Here is a 20,252-nt window from a genome sequence, read left to right as displayed (position 1 = left end):
CACACTAAAAAACAGAACCCCATTTCTTGTGAGTTTATAATCCCTGGACTTTAATTAAACAGCTACAGTCAATGATGTGAGGCAGACACAAATACAGACCCTACGTAGCCAACTGTTAATGTGCGGGCGTGTGCGCACAAAGGAAGTGTGTGAGATGATGATTTGGTGTGGGTTATTTGGGCAAATGCAGAGCATTAAGCAGTGGAAGAGGCAGGGGGGACAGTTTGTGAGTCTGTGTGGTGAATCCAGAGGCAGTGAGTCGAATGATTAATAAGTAACCCCTTACTTACCCATGGGGCCTGTGAGACATAAACACACTTACACCGTACATAAACACACATATACACTTGTATGCACACATTTACAGTACATACACATATTTTCACCTGTCTGCATGGCTTCACCAAATTATAAACCTGAATGATTTTACTGCCAGCCAACAAAATGCTGGCTTGTCTGACACTTTGATACGCCGTCTCACTGCACAGCCGGCATCGCGTGTATGTGTGAGAGAGATAATGTGCACAGAAAAGTGTGTGTCAAGACTCCACCTTCGAGCAAAAGTTTGTTTGCACTCCCTGGACATTTATGTCAGTGTCTATTAGCACTGTGAAAAGTACTAGGGTGTTCACCGCGGTCAAATTATGGTCAGGAGGTCTAGGGGTTGGCCTGAAGTCCATTTTTTCCGCTTGGTATTGATTTCCCCTGATCAATACAAGCTATTGGAACCTTGGAATGATTAGAGGGCTGTAATGAGTTTGACTTGTAAAAGGCTCGTCAATGTAGCTGCTTACAAGAGGACGGAGGATGGACAATCAAAAAGAGCAAACACACAAGATTAGATCCACAAATACCAAAAGACTGACGACGCACAACAAGCCTGTTTACACTCTTAATACGCAAACAATGCAGCTACCACAACTACATGTTTCCAGTTGCAGCTCATGGTGCTTGTAAGTTTCCTTTCAGATCATAAAAGTTTAAGATTTATCGGGATAAAAAGGTTCTCAGTAGGCCATCAATGTCCTCAGGAGCACACAAGGCAGCACTAAAGCAAACATTTGTGTTTGTCACGTGGCTATGTGCAATACACACACACACACACACACACACACACACACACACACACACACACACACACACACACACACACACACACACACACACACACACACACACACACACACACACACACACACACACACACACACACACACACACACACACACACACACACACACACACACACACACACACACACACACACACACACACACACACACACACACACAGAATGAAGCATGCGTACACACGTGAAAAATACACATGAGGAAAAGATTGCGGAAAAGGTTTTCGAGTTAGCCAGGCAGAGAAAGAAAAACAGTGTGTTGCTGTTGTGATAAATGAACATGTATTTTTATGAATAAAGCTGAAGCCCTTGGTTTTTTAAAGTGGAAATGTGTTGTATTGAAAATCAATCCCCCCTCTTGTCATAGCATTTTTTATTGGATGCTTTCTGCAGACCCGTGCTCCTCTGTATTGATCTTGGGTTGTTTTCATTTAAAATGTAAAAAAATAATTTATAAACACTGATGTGTGAGGCAGCAAGTCACAGCCCTGTAAACTGATTTGTTTGGGTAGCTGTGAAGTGGAGGCTTTGATCCAATTGATAACAAATACTTTAGCTTGTTTTAATGAAGCGAGACGCGAGGCGTTGCATAGCGCCGGGCAGGAAGTGGACCGGTCAGAGAATCCACTCAATCCCCAAAATAAACACATTTTGCAGACCCTATCCCTCCGTAGTCTTTCAAGTAGGAGGAGAAATGCCAGCGTTCTCCTCCGGTTTACAGGCACCGTGTAAATTATATATATAGAATAATTATGATGATGAATGCATTTTTGTTTTACCACTAGAATACAGCAACACATCTTTAATTCATGTTGTTTATAACTGGACTATTACAATTATTATTAACTTTGTCTGTACAAAGTAGCCTGTCCAGGAAACATGCCCAAATCAACAAAAACTGCGAGCCGGCACGCAAGACGCTCCGCTTCTGAAACACGCCCGGTGGGGTTTGACGCTGTAGGAGGTCGGAACAAAACCGCGGCGCAGACGGACCCCGTGGAATCCCGGGGTCAGTGAAGCATTTGTCCCATTTGTTTCTGGAAATCTCTTTATTGCCCATTTTCTTTCAAAGTCGCTAAGCCCTTCTGTTGTATGCCATCTCTTTTGATAGATTATGTTTGTAGATCAATCCATTTTTTACCTTACACTCCTTTCTACAGAAAATGTTGTTTTGATTGGACCTGTCAATGGAGAGAGAACGTTGCAATTATATAAGAGAAAAAAACAAAAAAACAACAAACAAACATAAACACACCGTTTGACTTCTGCTGCTTTTAAAATATGACCGCTCATTTTGCTTTTCTGCTCTACGACCAACTGGCATCTTTTTTCAATAAATTGCTTGCCTGGGTTTGACCGAAGTATTGTTGAACCAGACAGACTTATCTCTGTGTACTTGGGGGAGGCGTGTGATGGACAGAGTGAAAAGAAGAAAGTAGTGTGAATTGAAATGACAGGCTTGCTGTCTCAACACACACACACACACACACACACACACACACACACACACACACACACACACACACACACACACACACACACACACACACACACACACACACACACACACACACACACACACACACACACACACACACACACACACACACACACACACACACACACACACACACACACACACACACACACACACACACACACACACACACACTACCGTTTATTGACCAACAGACTCAAACACACACACATTACCGTTTATTGACCAACAGACTCAAACACACATCAACACTTTCTTTTCACACCACAAGCCGCTTTGTTCTACTTACTTGTTTCCCCCATCTCATATTCACTGTCTCTCAGCAGTTCAAAGATGTCCACCTCCAGCTTGCCGGTGGTGGAGCGGTTAGTGCTCCTGTTGATGGTTTCTTTGGCCAGTGTTATGGCCAAACGCTCGCCTCTACTGCACTCCATAGGGTCATCAAGAATGGCAGCTAAAACCAACCAAAAAGAAGGAGACAACCAAGGGGGGTTAGTGAAAAATAAATCATCCACTTTGGTAACTGGGTGAAAAACAGGGTGGTCCATGTGGCAAATGAGTATCCTGTCTAAGAAACTGTGAGAACAGGTATTGTATTAAACTCCTTTGTTTTCTTTCACATCTACAATAAAAGTTCAATTCACTTAAAGCTTGTCCCAAGGTGTATGGATTTATTAGCACTAATACCTTTGGCATTTTGAGCACATTGCCATCCATTTAGTGTAGAGTGCCTACCATGTCAGGCTTTGCTCTTAATAAATCCTTACACTTTGGGAGCCGCTCTTAGGGAGTAGAATCTACTGTTGTTCTGAAAGGATGAGTGCTATTTAATGTAAATGTCTGATCTGTATGACACAAGCTTGCAAGCCTAAAAGCATTAAAATGTTAAAAACACTGCTAAAATATGCATTCATAAAACACTGTTTACTGCAGCAAATGCATTAAACACTGTTTTAGTTGTTAAGCTTTCAAAAAGGCACAGTGGAGAGTTATAACTTCAGTTATAGACATACATTGTTCAAATATATTACAAAATTAAAACTGAAGCACTAAACAATAATGAGATGAGATGTAGTACTCAAAATTAATCATACACATTATATATACAATAGCTAGTTGTATTGTAATATACTTGTTACTACTGATGCCTGCCACTTATACAGTGAATCTGTGTTCATACATACTGTGGTATATTCCTTATACTTTAATGCAAATAAGTGTTTTTCCACCACCATAGGACTTTTCAAATTGTGTATGACAACTAGACTGCGGTATAAACTGTGTATGTATAATTTGAATAGACTGCAGTAATAATAAAAGACATTCAGTCAGAGATATTCTTTTGTTAATCCATAATGTATTCTGTGACCTTTAAACAGCACATATGTTAAATTGTCATCATGAGCAATTAAGCAACACAATCTGCTCACTGTGTTATCAAACATAAACTTTATGCTGTTGTGTATATTGAATTAATGGTGTGTTTTATGTGATGCTTGGCCCAAACTATTCAATGCATCAATATTCATGTTGGCTACAATTAGTCCTTTTCCAAATCCACAGAAAGCATGGCCCAAACTGAACGTAATACTTTAAACACATGTTCTATGAAGACTACATAGTCCAACGATGATGCAATTATAATGCTGCACATTATGCTTTCAGATGCACTATATCAACAGTCATAAAACATTATGGATGTTACATGTTAAAAACGAACCTATAGAAAAGTGGGAAGTTGTTATGAGCATGCACAGGAAAACACAATAATGTAGAACTTGCTCCAAAGGTGAACAGATTATGTATTACAGAGAAATACTGCAAGTTCAGTGATGTTACTTCAAGCCTCATCATCAGACTTTGACGTGCAGAGCTGCATACAGAGCTGGAACGTGTTCAAATTGACCTTTTCCCTGACGATTACACAGCTGAGTAAACAACTGGCTCTAGCCTGCAAAGATAAGACATATCCACTAATCATATATCATCACAGGGAGTCACAGCAGGCCAATATCTACAATCAAGTATAAGGCCAACAAGCAGAGAGTAGCAGTGGCAGTTAATTTGTGGTTGTACTGTGCTTGTACTGTGGACAAAGAACATTTAAAGAAATGTATGTTTATGTTTATCTGCAGGCACATTAAGCTTTCAAATGTTACAATTTTTAAATCCCAGCTTAATACATATTCATTGTTTAGCTCTTTGGACTAATCTCTGTCCAAGGATAAACACTTTAAATTCCATTAGATAATTAATGTCTACACAGGAGCAAGTTAAACATGTAGAGCAGGGGTCGGCAACAGGCGGACCGCGGTCCGGATCCGGATGCCGACCTATACGGACCCGGAACTAACATCTCTGTTATCCACCTTTGCTTTCTCACTGTCTCCGTCACCACCAACTCATAAAGCTGGCAATGTCCTTGATCTCATATTCTCAAGGAACTGCTCTACTTCTAACCTCTCTGTAAACCCGCTCCACACATCCGATCACTTCTTCATTTCATTCTCTCTACCCCTTTCAAAACATAACAAACTAATCTCTTCGCATCCTGCACTTGTCCGCCGTAACCTCCGTTCCCTCTCCCCCTCTACCTTTGCCTCCTCGGTGCTCTCAGCCCTCCCTTCCTCTGACTCGTTCCAACTCCTACCTCCAAACTCTGCTGCAGAAACTCTCTTCTCTACTCTCTCCTCCTCTCTGGACTCTCTCTGTCCTCTCACATCTCGGCAGGCTCGTCAGTCCCCTCCTGCTCCCTGGCTAAATGACGCACTGCGTGCTAATAGAACCGTCCTTAGGGCAGCTGAGCGGAAATGGTGGAAATCCAAACACCGTGACGACCTCCTAATCTATCAGGCTCTCCTCTCCTCTTTCTCTGCTTCGATCTCTCAGGCAAAAAGCTCTTTCTTTCAAGATAAGATCCAATCTTCTTATTCCAATCCTAAAAAACTATTTTCCATCTTCTCCACCCTCTTGGATCCTCCCAAGGCCCCTTCCCCCTCCTCCCTTCTGTCAAGCGACTTTGTTAATCACTTTGAAAAAAAGGTTGACGATATTCGCTCTTCTTTTTCTGACTCACCTCTACTCACCGCTGGATCACCTGAGCCACCTTCAACCGGCACACTAACCTCCTTTTCCCCTCTCTCTCCAAGTGAGGTTCTTACCCTCATTACCTCTGCCCGCCCTACCACCTGTCCTCTGGACCCTATCCCTTCAAACCTCCTTCAGACTATCGCTCCTGATATTCTACCGTTTCTCACCCATTTTATCAACACTTCTCTAACTTCTGGTCACTTTCCAAACAGTCTCAAGGAGGCAAGAGTAAACCCTCTCCTGAAGAAACCCACTCTTAACCCGTCTGATGTTATAAACTACAGGCCTGTCTCTCTCCTCCCGTTCCTGTCTAAAACACTTGAACGCGCTGTCTTTAAACAACTCTCCTGCTATCTCCATCAGAACAACCTTCTGGATCCGCACCAGTCTGGTTTCAAGGCAGGTCACTCCACAGAAACTGCCTTCCTTGCTGTCACTGAGGAACTGCACACTGCTAAAGCAGCCTCCCTCTCCTCTGTCCTCATCCTGTTGGACCTGTCTGCTGCATTCGACACGGTGAATCATCAGATCCTCCTTCACACTTTCCAAGAACTTGGAGTCTCAGGCTCTGCACTTTCCCTCCTCACCTCATACCTCAAAGACCGTACCTACAGGGTAACTTGGAGAGGGTCCGAGTCCGACCCTTGTCGATTAACTACAGGGGTCCCTCAGGGCTCTGTTCTTGGTCCCCTCCTCTTCTCCCTGTACACAAACTCGCTCGGATCTGTCATTAGCCCGCATGGTTTTTCATACCACTGCTACGCTGACGACACCCAACTAATTTAGTCCTTTCCCCGCTCAGAGACCCAGGTCGTCGCACGCATCTCTGCTTGTTTAGTTGACATCTCTCAGTGGATGTCCGCTCACCACCTCAAGCTCAACCTTGACAAAACTGAAGTGCTTTTCCTTCCGGGAAAAGATTGTCCCTCTCTTGACCTAACTATCAACATCGGCACCTCTGTTGTTTCCCCGACCCAGACTGCAAGGAATCTGGGTGTGATCCTGGATAACAACCTGTCCTTCACTGCAAATATCGCTGCTACAACCCGCTGCTGCAGATACACGCTCTACAACATCAGGAAGATACGTCCCCAGCTGACCCAGAAAGCGACGCAGGTTCTGGTCCAGGCTCTCGTCACCTCACGCCTAGACTACTGCAACTCCCTCCTGGCTGGTCTACCTGCATGTGCCATCCGACCTCTGCAGCTCATCCAGAATGCAGCGGCTCGTCTGGTCTTCAACCTTCCAAAATTCTCCCACACCACGCCGCTCCTCCGCTCCCTTCACTGGCTTCCGGTAACTGCTAGAATCCACTTCAAGACACTGGTACTTGCGTACCATGCTGCGAATGGATCTGGCCCTTCCTACATCCAGGACATGGTTAAACCGTACACCCCAGCACGTGCACTTCGCTCTGCATCAGCCAAACGACTCGCTGCACACTCGCTGCGAGGGGGACCCAAGTTCCCATCAGCAAAAACACGTGGATTTGCTATCCTGGCTCCAAAATGGTGGAATGAGCTCCCCATTGAAATCAGGACCGCAGAAAGCTTACACACCTTCCGGCGCAGACTGAAAACTCATCTCTTTCGACTCCACTTCGAGCGATAGAATGACTAACAAATAACTGCTAACAGAGCACTTATATACTAATAAAGGACTGGCTTATCTAAACCAGTTGAGTAGCACTTGAAACGATTGGCTCTTTGAAACCTGATGTTCTTATATGATTCTGTTTTCTTCAAGGTTGTGTCTTCCTGGTCGAATGTACTTATTGTAAGTCGCTTTGGATAAAAGCGTCAGCTAAATGCAATGTAATGTAATGTAATGTAATAATCAATACATATATTTTTCGGCACCTCCCGCTTTTTTAACGCTGATTTGGGTGACTTGTGTAATTCTTGGAGAACCCAAGAGTTTTCGTTTTGGGGGTGGGGAGTCCGTCTGTCAGTCTGACTGACGGACAACTTCTCACTTCAAAAAAGAAGAAGAAGAAATCTAGACCGCATAATTAAACAAGCGAGTTCCTGTTTTTCCTGGCCATGGACAGGTTCCTTGAACACAACACGAGCGTAACATCACCCCCTATAAGTAGCCTGCGCCACGACGCATGCGTCATTCAAAATAAGCACCTCTTCTCGCTTCACCATAGCAAGGAGGGCCGTCTGGTGAGACATCTCACTTCATGTTACTCTGAGCACTGGGGTTACGTAAGTAACCTATAGTTCTCATTCATAACACTCCGTTCGATGTCTCACTATGGGATATTGTAGCTCCCGTATTGCCAGACGAGCTTATCTCGAAGACCACCGACCAACCGGAATTTAACAGGTGGAGTCCCGACTCAACAAGGTGCCCAGCACTGCTCGGGCCACGCTTGGAGAGGATACGCCCAGCCTGTAAAAGCAGACAACAGTGAGCGGCGAAGACCCGCTTGCCACTGCACAGATGTCTTGGATGGGAGACATCCTGGACAGAGCCCAGGATGCAGCCAGACCCTGATTTGAAAGAGCTCGCGGACCCGAAGGTGCCTGCAAACTCTGACTCGTAAGGGTCTCAAAGCAATAGCCTCCTGATAAATCTCCGCCAGCCAGTACATTGCTGGCCAGTGCGGAGCTATCAGAATAAGTGTGTGGCGTTGTTCCCTCACTCTTGCCAGAGTTTGGGGAATCAGAGCCAAGGGTGGGAACGCGTACAGAAGGCCCGAAGGCCAAACGTGTGGGAGTGCGTCCACGCCTAACGGTGCGTTTAGGTCGCGCATCGAAAAGAACAGCTGACACTGAGCATTTTCTCTTGATGCGAACAGATCCACCGTGGCTCTGCCATAACGCACCCACAGCTGGCTCACAATCCTTGGATGTAGAGTCCAGTCTGCATAAAGGGGTGTACCTCTGGACAGCAGATCTGCCCCGAGGTTCGACACACCCGGTACGTGCGTCGCTCTCAGGGAGAGGAGACGCCCGCTGCTCCATAGGATCAGTTTGCGTGCCAGCATGTGTAACTGGAGAGAACGCAAACCCCCTTGGCGGTTTATATACGATATTGTCGTCGTATTGTCTGTCCTCACGAGGACATGGTGTCCTCTGAGAAAAGGCAGGAAGTGCTTTAGGGTGAGGCACACCGCTAAAAGCTCCAGGTAATTTATGTGTGCCCGCTGGAGGTCTCTGCTCCAGAGACCCCTCACCGGGCGGCCTTCATAAATACCTCCCCAACCTGTCAGACATGCGTCTGTGGTGACCACCCTTCATGAAAGGACAGCACCCATAGGCACGCCCCGTACTAGAAAAGTCGGGTGCAGCCAGTGGCGCAGTGCCGTTACGCATTTCACAGTAACCATTACCCTCCGCGCGCCATGACGCGCGGGGTTTAGTTTTAAGGCGGCTACCCAGCGCTGAAACTCCCTCATGTGTAAGCGTCCTAGTCGTACGACCAGGATGGCTGACGCCATGAGCCCCATCAACCGCAGGCATGTTCTGAAGAGAACATGTTTGCGACGCTGGAATAAAGCGAGACAAGCTCTGAAAGCTTTCACTCTTTCCGCTGACAGGCGAGCTGAAAAGGGCACCGAGTTCAGGTGTAACCCTAGGAAGAGTATAGTCTGCGCGGGGCACAACATGCTCTTCTCTGTGTTTATTATGAACCCCAGGTTGAGCAGGTGCTTTACGAGAACATTTGTCTGTGTAATAGCCTCGTGCTCCGACTGTGCGAGAAGCAGCCAGTCGTCTAGGTAGGTCGCCAAGCGAATACCCTGTTGTCTTAACGGGGCTATCGCGGCTTCCGTACGTCGTACAAACACTCTTGGACTGAGAGACAGGCCGAAGGGAAGTACTCTGTATTCCTAACAGATCCCCTGAAATGCGAATCTCAGATATTTCCTGTGTGGATAATATACTGGGACGTGGAAATACGCATCTTTCAGGTCGACTGATGTAAACCAATCATCTTGTCGCACGAGACGCAGCAGAGATGTGTGAGTGAGCATTCTGAATTTATATATTTTTTAGATATCTGTTCAGAACCCTCAAATCCAGTATTGGCCGGATTCCGTTCCCTCCTCGTTTGGGGACGAGGAAGTACTTGGAATAAAAACCACTCTGACTCTGCTCGGCAGGTACAACAGATATAGCTCTCTTTTCTAGAAGTGAGAGGATCTCTCTCTCTAGAATATGGGCTGACTCTCCTCGGGCTTTGAGAGATGCCGTAGCTGCTCTCGAAAGGGAAAGGATTGACGGGCCGTTCTTTACAGCTCTAGCCGGCACTGCGTGCGCACGTGGCGGTAGTGCCCTTAAAGCCCCAACCGGCACTGCGCATGCGCGTGGTGGTGGTGCCTTCACAGACCCGTTTATTATCCGCCTTTTGAGAGAGGCCGTAGCTGCTCTCAGAAGGGGATTTATGGTTAACGGACTGTTTATTGTTTTTCTTTTCATTTTTTTGAGCTGCGCCCTTGGCCGAAGCCTGGATGCGTCAGCGAAAAATGGTTTATTCAAACAATAATGATGTGACATGTGTTTTGTGCGGACTTGAGGATGGCGTTGAGGCATCTCTCGAGGCAGCGGGAACACAATTCGAGCCGGAGAAGGAACTTCCAGCTCTGTCACAGAGGGGAGAAGGAGGGGCTGTCATGCCGCTCGCTTCTTCCTCCTTGATTGCTGGCCGAAATTCTGGGTTGGCTGTGCCTCGGCTGCAGCCGGGACCGGAGATTTTCTAGACCAACTCGCCCTCGTCTCCTGCCTGGGCTGGGGACTCGGGGCGGGCTGCGACCTCTGCTGATCTGGTACTCTAGATCCAGCAGGGTTCGGAGCAGCTTGGGCGAAGGGTCGCTGTTGCGGAGGCAGCGGCTGGACCCTTCGAGGGAGACAGAGGTGGAGGGCCTCGTCTTCCTTCTTTTTCGACTCGCACCTCCTCTGCATGGAAGCGAGAGCGGAGCCGAAAATTCCCTCGGGAACGATGGGCATATCCAGCACATCTTCTTTTTCCCGGTCCGGGAGGTTGGTGAGGTTGAGCCATCTAGCTCTTTCCTGCACCACCATGATCCCCATCACTTTGCCCGTGGCCTGGACGGCGCAGCGTTGGACACGGAGACAAATGTCTGTGACCGCGGCTATCTCGTCCAGAGTGGCCGGTCCAGAATCGCTCGACAGATCCTCACAGAGCTCCGCTTGGTACGCGGTTAGCATCGAGGAAACGTTCAGAGCTCTGGCGGACAATGCTGCAGCTTTGTAGGCCCGTTCCGTCATGGTCGACTGGAATCGGTCTGTTTATGCTGGCAGTGTGGGGTTCCTGCTCGGTGACGGGCCCATCCTCGGTAGGAGGTGGGCTGCCACCAGCGGTTCCATAGGCGGTATGTGGAGCAGGCCGAGCCTCTCCATACCGTCACAGTCAAGGGAGGAGGCACCCTGGATTGGGGCCTTGTTGCTAAAGGGCCGGTCTCTCCACGAGACCGACACCTCATCCAACATCTCCGGGAAGACCGGGAGGAGTTGCCTCTTTGTCCTCGTTGTTTGGAAAAACAGTTTTCCCTCGTAACGGGACCTGGAGGTCTCCTTGGCCACTTCGGGCCATGGGATGTCTAGTCTGGCCGCAGCACGTTGACACACGGCTTGTAGGTCCATACTGAGACAGGGCGAAGCTGGTGTGCTATCGCCCGAGAGAGCAGCCATCGCTCCAGGCTTTGCAGCCTGAGCTGGTGACATGAAGACGTCGTCTTCTTGCTCGTCCGAATCAGACAGGAGGAACTCAGAGGCATCCTCTTCGTCCTCCATGTAATTTAATTCCAGGACATCCTCCGCGGGTGAAACCATGGTGAGGTCCAGTCGGGAGCCCCAGCTTGGTATAGCGTGGGGTCCCGTTCCCGCGTCCTTTGCCGCCACCGGGACCCGGCCTGATATGGCGCGGGAAACCGGTTCCGCGGCTGCCGCGGTTGATGAGCCCCAGGCCGTGAAGGCGAGGGACTCAGTCTCTGCGGCGGACGCCCCCGTGTCTTGGTTGCCAGCCGGCCAACCAGTGGACATGAGGGGATCCTGTCCCGACAGGCTAGCTTGTCGTGCTAACCGTCGACGAAGGCTCTTTATGGTGAGGTGGGCACAATGCCCGCACGAGCCGGGGTCGTTGATAGCCTCCTGGGCGTGTTCCAGCCCGAGGCAGGACGAGCAGACCTGGTGTGAGTCTGTGCCTGCTATCTTCAACCCGCAGTCGCAGAACCGAGCCTTCGAGTCCCTGACTCCTCTGGTGTGAGGGAGAGAGGCGTCCATGGAGAGGACCCGCTCTTAACAGGTATGTCGAAAAAAAGTGTCCCAAACTGTCCTTTATCCGGAGAAAAAAGGTAGTGTGGGTCCTTTCCTCTCAAAGAATATTACCTGGTGTGGCAATATTCTTTAAATCCTTTTATCCTCCGGGGAAGAAAAAAGAATAAAAAACGTCCTCGCTACCGTGGTGTCGGCAGTGAGGGAAAAAAGCACAAGCTAGCAACTGGTGTGTTGCTAACTTGCAAGTCAAAATCTTACCTTACTTCGAGAGGAAGAATTCGGCGAGGTTGACTATGGTACTTCTTCTGAGAGAGAATAGGGTAGCCGGCTAATGCCCGTCGACCGAAAATTAGCTTTGGGTTCAGTCTGTGGACTGTTAAGCTAGCCCGGCTACCGTTCGAGATGTGCTCTGAAGCGAGAAGAGGTGTTTGAATGACGCATGCGTCGTGGCGCAAGCTACTTATAGGGGGTGATTTCCCCTGACGTTGACGTCAAGATCACCAGCCAATCGGGATTGGCGTAATGAGATTGATGCTTCTGTTTGCTCCGCGATGAGGCGCATCCCATAGTGAGACATCGAACGGAGTGTTATGAATGAGAACTAAGTAATCAGCTGGTAGCAGTTAATCAGTTAACAGTGATGGCGGCGGTGGCGTCTCACTTCTGGAGAGGAGTTTCGTCTTTATGTCATGATAGAGAGATACAAATACTCAATAGTTTAGATGAGAAAAGGCATCGAAATGCCAGGTTGCTAGTATTTATCATGTAAACAGGGAACATTAATAACCCGATCTCTCTGTGCTCATGTAAACACCATATCCCCAATATGATCATAACCGACGGCTTACTGATGTCCATGTAGAGACGCGGTCAGTGTGTTTTACTGGAGCCTCAGTTCGATGAGAGATTATTTTCTGAGTTCTTTAACTTTGGTGCTCTCTCTCAAAATGGTAATGTGCATTATGTTTTAATTATACTTCTTATCATTCAGAAGGTTTTTGTGTGTGTTTATGTTTTACTGAGTGCTTATAGGCAATTTACATCCCAGTATTCAGTTAACTATTTATTTTCTGTGCACATTACATAGACTAGCTAATATTCTACCTACTGCTTGGGACTTTGAGTCTTCAAAATGTCCAATGTCACAGACTGGGACTTACTTTAGAGTCAGTTGTATTTACATTCAGTATGACTTGTTATGATTCAATGTGAAAGACTGAAAGAGTATACTGCCCAATAAATAATGATCACTGCACTACCTCTCTTGACATCTAGGCGCTTGAGAGTGAGTCAGAGGCAGAATACAGGGACGGTGGAGAGAGGTCCATTTCTGAGGCGAGTGATGAAAGGGAAATGACAGTTTAGAGTAAATTGTGATCCCAGAATTTTAAGGAAATCAGTGGGGATATTGAACAGGAAGCATTTCAGTCAAGGGGCATCATATGACCAATATAGACAGAAGAGCAACATTTATTTGAACATTTAAGTCAATGATACCATTCCTAGGTGAACTTAACATCTGTATGGAGTCAGATCAGTCTCAATATTAATGAATGCTCACAGAAGGATTCACAAATGTATTTTGCGATTTATATATAAATGACTCCCCACAACAATATCTCTCAATGCACTCGCAAATATTTATTGTTGTATATAAATGTACAAAAAATGGGCATTTAAACTGCTTTTTATTAATTCAAAGACGGCTCTGAATTAATAATCAAATATGTTTCCTTTCTTCACTACTGGATGAAATTACAAAATGTACCCATCATTTTCCTCATGCTAGTATAGCCACATAATAGTATCAAACCACCTGTTAAAATGCACCAGAATACAGGAAATCTATTTTTTTTCGTGGAGGTTAGGTCCCCCCCCCCCCACTTAAATCATGTTCACATGGATAGGATACTAAATACATTTGCACACATCTTGTGTCCATATCTTTCTGTTTTGGTGGTCACGCCACACCGTGCACATGCATGCATGCGTGAGTCATGGTGAGATATCTGGATTAAGAGGTTGCTTTTTCTTTGCACAGCATTAAAGAAAGGCAAAATGAATGGGCTGTGATTTTAGTTTTTTTAAGCAGAGGTTGAGTTCAATAATTTGTACGACCCTCGGAGGATGTTGTAAAAATTGAAAGGAAAAAGGTTCCCCACCCCTTCTGTAAATAATAATAAAACCCCTTGATTTATAACTTAACATCTCTGTCTCCTATTGATCTGAGTATATTATAAAGAATAGCCAGTTAATTGAAGCATTATAGCACAGGCCTTTGTCAGATGGTATATTACGCTGTTTTTTTTCTGCTTCAAATAGTTTTTCTGCTTCAAATATCACTGTAACCAAATGAGCACCTACATGTGTATGAGAATGGCCCTGACACCATTTCAGCCCAGATTTACAAACTCCTGGCAGGACAAGCTCCAGCTCAATTCTCGCACTGAATAAAACAAAGTGAGTGAGGGACTGCAATATAAGAGGGAAAGAAAGAGAAACTTTAAAACTGTTCAATTGTTATGATGTGTAAAGACTGATATTGTTCTATAATCGGCTGAAACTGTTAAGTCCTGATGTGAAACGGTTAACAAAGAAAAAGGGACTCTCAAGCTGCTGCTACACTTTATTTATTTATCTAAAATTAAGCACTTTTAAGATGCACATATTTTCAAAAGCTATTTTATTTATTTTCTCTATTTTATTTTTAAATGCAGCTCGAGAGGCACATTACACATATCCACAGTATTTACTGTATATCTGTATAGTTCAATGTTAATTGACAATAAATATTGTTGTTTATGAATTGTACTTTCTTTATTTGATTGGCAGTCAGTTGTTGATTACATGCAGACGTTGATAAAGCTACAGGTCACTTCAATATATATCACACTAATTCATGAAGCAAGTTAGACATTTTGATGTTCCGGATCTTTGCATGGGGAGATTTTCTCTAACTGGACCTCGTTGAATTTTAGTTGAATACCCCTGATGTAGAGTTTCACCACTATTTCTTGTCAAGATGACTAATAATATTAGACCTAACGGTATGTTAATTGGAAAAGATTCATGTCTTACCTCCAAACAAAGCATTGTTACATCTTTGGCCTAAAGCTGCTATAATTAAAATCTTTATTTTAATAATTGAACAAATTACTACATGTACTGTATAGTAAAAGGTGTTACTCGTATACTGACATACAGAAAGGATCAATGCTGCAGTCCCCCTCAGTTTTAATGGTGCTTTAAGGTCTTTCAGCTCATTGTTTTGGTCCACTGCATACAATCTAAAAAGCTACATAAAATGTAAAACTCCTATAAATCTCATATAAGATAAAACTCGACTAAAAAGATGATAAAGATATACAGTGGTCTCTAGGATTTGTTTCCAGGTGATTAGTTGTAACACATTACTAATATTCTTCAGCAAATATCAGGTATGGTACAGCTCTTGCTTTATAGGAAATTAATAAGCAGAAAGAATATTCTAATATAAGTTGATGTCTACTGTCATAAATAGGGTTGGGTACCGAGAACCGGTTCCGGTTCGGAACCGGTTCCAACATTTCGATTCCAACGGCATCATTTAGACATGTGAATTTCGGTTCCGCTTTTCGATGCCTGAGGAAATGTTTCTCACCGCTCTCCGTAGCCTACTGTATGACTGCGGCAGGGCGGGAAATGTAGCGTTGTACCTACACTTCCTACAGCGTAACCTGAGACCAGGGCCGGCCCGTTTTGTTTTTGAGCTTTGCTAAAAGCCACTGTGTCAAATGTCCATCATGGGTTGCCGTCCGGACTTGTCCAACATGGCGGACCCTCTCGCACATGCGCAGTACCGATCGGGCAGGGGGACGGATCGGGTAGTGACACTGGCATTATAGATGTTCGCCTAGGGTGCCAGATCTGTGGAGGCGCTGCGCTGACAGCTCTGGGAGGGAAACGAAATGTTTTGACCATTGGTGCTCATGCTAATTTTCGGCCTTGATGCAACAACATTCATAATTAAGTAAATGTAACACCCTTTTCATCCCTGTTACACTTTTCATTTGCCCTGTACGATGGGCGCTGTAAGTGATGAAAATGGGGGATGTTGGCTTATCTGGCACCCGCCGCAGCTCACAGCCAAAGTGCGAGTGAGCGTGGGAGCGAGCGAGGGAGAAAGGGAGGGTGCCGTTGTTATTAGCATCTGGTGCTAGCTGCTCTAACGGAAGAAGAAGATGTTTCTACAATGATGTGGAGGGAGAGTCCTCTCCAGTCAGACTGAGGCTGATAACTTCAGCTCAGTGAGGTAAAGGACTCTCAGTGTTTAGATAGTTCACTTTAGTCTAAGTTATCTCAGTGGGTCTCAAACGTTTTGATCACAATTTATGTAAACACATATTTCCAAGGCACTCCTTTATAAGTATTGGGATTAAACAGGTTTGAAATCATTCCAATGTATACTATACTGTAGGACATATCGTTTTAGACTGGAGAGATAAAAAAATATGCATAAATAAAATAGTAAAATAACATATGAATGAACAACAAAAATAAAATAAGTTACATGTATTTGTTATTGGCTATGGTAGGTTATTGGTTATGTTCACATACTTATTTAATTATTAAAATGTAAACCGATCTTTTTCATATGGGTGTTTAGAGTTGTACCCCCTAGATCTAGTCTCTAGTAATTCTGTTTAAAGTGCACCAGATTGAAGCATTTTACTTTAAAATGATCAAATATTTCTTCCCGGTATGCCTGAGAAGGCAGATATGCTTGTTTTTCTCAACAAGAACTGTTTTCATTCATAACACTCCGTTCGATGTCTCACTATGGATGCGCCTCATCGCGGAGCAAACAGAAGCATCAATCTCATTACGCCAATCCTGATTGGCTGGTGATCTTGACGTCAACGTCAGGGGAAATCACCCCCTATAAGTAGCCTGCGCCACGACGCATGCATCATTCAAACACCTCTTCTCGCTTCAGAGCACATCTCTAATAGTAGCCGGGCTAGCTTAACAGTCCACAGACTGAACCAAAAGCTAAGTTCGGTCGACGGGCGTTAGCCGGCTACCCTATTCTGCCTCGCAGAAGAGTATGGTACTAACACACCAGTTAGTATTATAGTCAACCTCGCCGTTCTTCCTCTGGAATTAAGGTAAGGTTTTGACTTTCAAGTTAGCAACACACCCGTTGCTAGCTTGTGTTTTTTCCCTCACTGCGGACACCACGGTAGCGAGGACGCTTTTTTCTTTTCTCTTCTCACGGAGGAGAAAAGGATTACAAGAATATTACCACACCAGGTAATATCCTTTGAGAAAAAAGACCCACACTGTCCTTTTTTCCCCCGGATTAAAGACCGATTGGTAACACTTTTTTTTTTTTCGACGTACCTGTTACGAGCGGGCCCTCTCCACGCCTCGCGGCGAACGAGATGGACGCCTCTCTCCCTCACACCAGAGGAGTCAGGAACTCGGAGGCTCGGTGCTGCGGCTGCGGGTTGAAAGTGTCAGGCACAGACTCACACCAGATCTGTTCGTCCTGCCTCGGGCTGGAACACGCCCAGGAGGCCATTGACAACCCCGACTCGTGCGGGCATTGTGCCCGCTTCACTATGAAGAGCCTCCGCCGAAGGTTAGCACAACAAGCTAGCCTGTCGGGACGGGACTCCCTCATGTCCACTGATTTGCCGGCTGGCAATCAAGACACGGGGGCGTCCGCCGCAGAGATGGAGCCCCTCACTGGGTCGGTCTGGGGCTCATCGACAGCGGCTCCCGCAGAACCGGAATCCCGCGCCATATCAGGCCGAGACCCGGTGGCGGCAAGAGACAGGGGAACGGGGCCCCACGCTTTACCAAGCTGGGGCTCCCGGCTGGACCTCACCATGGTTTCACCCGCGGAAGATGTCCTAGAGTTAGACTACATGGAGGACGAAGAGGATACCTCTGAGTTCCTCCTGTCTGACTCGGATGAGCAGGAAGACGACATCTTCATGTCATCGGCTCAGGCTGCAAAGCCGGGAGCGATGGCCGCTCTCCCGGGCGATAGCACACCAGCTTCGCCCTGTCTAAGCATGGACCTGCAGGCCGTGTGTCAGCGCGCTGCGTCCAGGCTAGACATCCCGTGGCCCGAAATGGCCAAGGAGACCTCCAGGTCCCGTTACGAGGGGAAACTGCAACTCCTTCCGGTCTTCCCGGAGATGTTGGATGAGGTGTCGGTCTCGTGGAGAGACCGGCCCTTTAGCAACAAGGCCCCAATCCAGGGTGCCTTCTCCCTTGACTGTGACGGTATGGAGAGGCTCGGCCTGCTCCGCATACCGCCTATGGAACCGCTGGTGGCAGCCCACCTCCTACCGAGGATGTGCCCGCCACCAAGCAGGAACCCCACGCTGCCAGCAAAAACGGACCGATTCTAGCCGACCATGACTGAACGGGCCTACAGAGCCGCAGCATTGTCTGCCAGGGCTCTGAACGTTTCCTCGATGCTAACCGCGTACCAAGCGGAGCTCTGTGAGGATATGTTGAGCAATCCTGGACCGGCCACTCTGGACGAGATAGCCGCGGTCACAGACATTTGTCTCCGTGTCCAACGCTGCGCCGTCCAGGCCACGGGCAAGGTAATGGGGATCATGGTGGTGCAGGAAAGAGCTAGATGGCTCAACCTCACCAACCTCCCAGACCGGGAAAAGGAAGATGTGCTTGACATGCCCATCGTTCCCGAGGGGATTTTCGGCTCCGCTCTCGCTTCCATGCAGAGGAAGTGCGAGTCGAAAAAGAAGGAAGACGAGGCCCTCCACCTCTGTCTCCCTCGAAGGGTCCAGCTGCTGCCTTCGCAACAGCGGCCCTTCGCCCAAGCTGCACCGAACTCTGCTAGGTTTAAAGTACCAGGACAGCAGAGGTCGCAGCCCGCCCCGAGTCCCCAGCCCAGGCAGGAGATGAGGGCGAGTTGGCCTAGAAAATCTCCGGTTCCGGCTGCAGCCCAGGCGCAGCCAACCCAGAATTTCGGCCAGCAGTCGAGGAAGAAGAAGCGAGCGGCCTGACAGCCCCTCCTTCTCCCCTCTGTGACAGAGCTGGAAGTTCTTTCCCCGACTCTAAACGTGTCCCCGCCGCCTCGAGAGATGCCTCAACATCATCCTCAAGTCCGCATAAAACACATGTCACATCTTTCTTGTTTGAATAAACCATTTTCCGCTGACGCATCCAGGCTTCGGCCAAGGGCGCAGCTCAAAAAAATGAAAAGAAAGACAATAAACAGTCCGTTAACTATAAATCCCCTTCTGAGAGCAGCTACGGCCTCTCTCAAAAGGCGGATAATAAACGGGTCTGTGAAGGCACCACCGCCACGCGCATGCGCAGTGCCGGTTGGGGCTTTAAGGGCACTACCGTCACACGCATGTGCAGTGCCGGCCGGAGCCGTAAGCGTGACATCTCAGCTGGCTCTAAGGAGCATACAGCAGGAGATACTCACGACATCTGCCTGGGCTTCTCAAAACAGTTATACTTTATCTGTTTTCACAAACCCAGAGAGAGTCAACCCATATTCTGGAGAGAGAGGTTCTCTCTCTCCTAGAAAGAAGGGTTTCATCTATAATGCCCACCGAGCGGAGTCAGATTACGGGGGAAAAATGTCCTCGTAAAGCACCCACTCAACATGGGCCTCATAATAAAACTAAACCCCGCGCGCCACGGCGTGCGGAGAGTTTTGGTTATTATGTAATGCGTAGTGGCACTACACCCGACTTTTCTAGTGCGGGACGCGCCTACGGGTGCTGTCCTTTCACGGAAGGTGGTCACCACGGACGCAGGTCAGACAGGCTGATAGGGGATTTACGAAGATCGCCCGGTGAGAGGTCCCTAGAGCAGAGACCTCCAGCGGGCACACGTAAACTACCCGGAGCTTTTAGCGGTGTTCCCCACCCTAAAACGCTTCCTGCCTTCTCTCAGAGGACACCATGTCCTCGTGAGGACAGACAACACGATATCGTGTATGAACCGCCAGGGGAGGTTGCGTTGTCTCCAGTCACACACACTGGCACACAAACTGATCCCTTGGAGCGGCAGACGTCTCCTCTCTCTGAGAGCGACACAGGTACCGGGAGTTATGCACCTAGGGACAAAATTACTGTCAAAGGGTGCACCACTCGATGCAGACTGGACTCCTCATCCAAGGATCGGGAGTCCGCTGTGGGTGCTTTACGGCGGAGCCGCGTTAAGTCTGTTCGCAAAAGGAGAAAATGCTCAATGACAGCTGTTCTCTTTAATGCACGATTTAAACGCACTGTTAGGCGGGGACACACTCGTA

General features: G+C 47.2%; 1 protein-coding gene across 1 annotated transcript in view; it reads right to left on the bottom strand.

Annotated features, from left to right (window-relative positions):
- The window catches only part of grik4 (glutamate receptor, ionotropic, kainate 4), a 398,096-nt gene that overhangs the window by 111,418 nt on the left and 266,426 nt on the right, over positions 1-20,252 (bottom strand). Inside the window, exon 5 of the mRNA XM_034097561.2 lies at positions 2,917-3,081. Coding sequence (XP_033953452.1) covers positions 2,917-3,081 — 165 coding nt within the window. The remainder of the gene's footprint in view (positions 1-2,916; positions 3,082-20,252) is intronic.

The sequence above is a fragment of the Pseudochaenichthys georgianus genome, chromosome 13 (assembly GCF_902827115.2).
Source record: "Pseudochaenichthys georgianus chromosome 13, fPseGeo1.2, whole genome shotgun sequence".
Classification (NCBI taxonomy): domain Eukaryota; kingdom Metazoa; phylum Chordata; class Actinopteri; order Perciformes; family Channichthyidae; genus Pseudochaenichthys; species Pseudochaenichthys georgianus.
The sequence above is the reverse complement of the archived record's forward strand: the minus strand, read 5'-3'. Positions and strand labels throughout refer to the sequence as shown.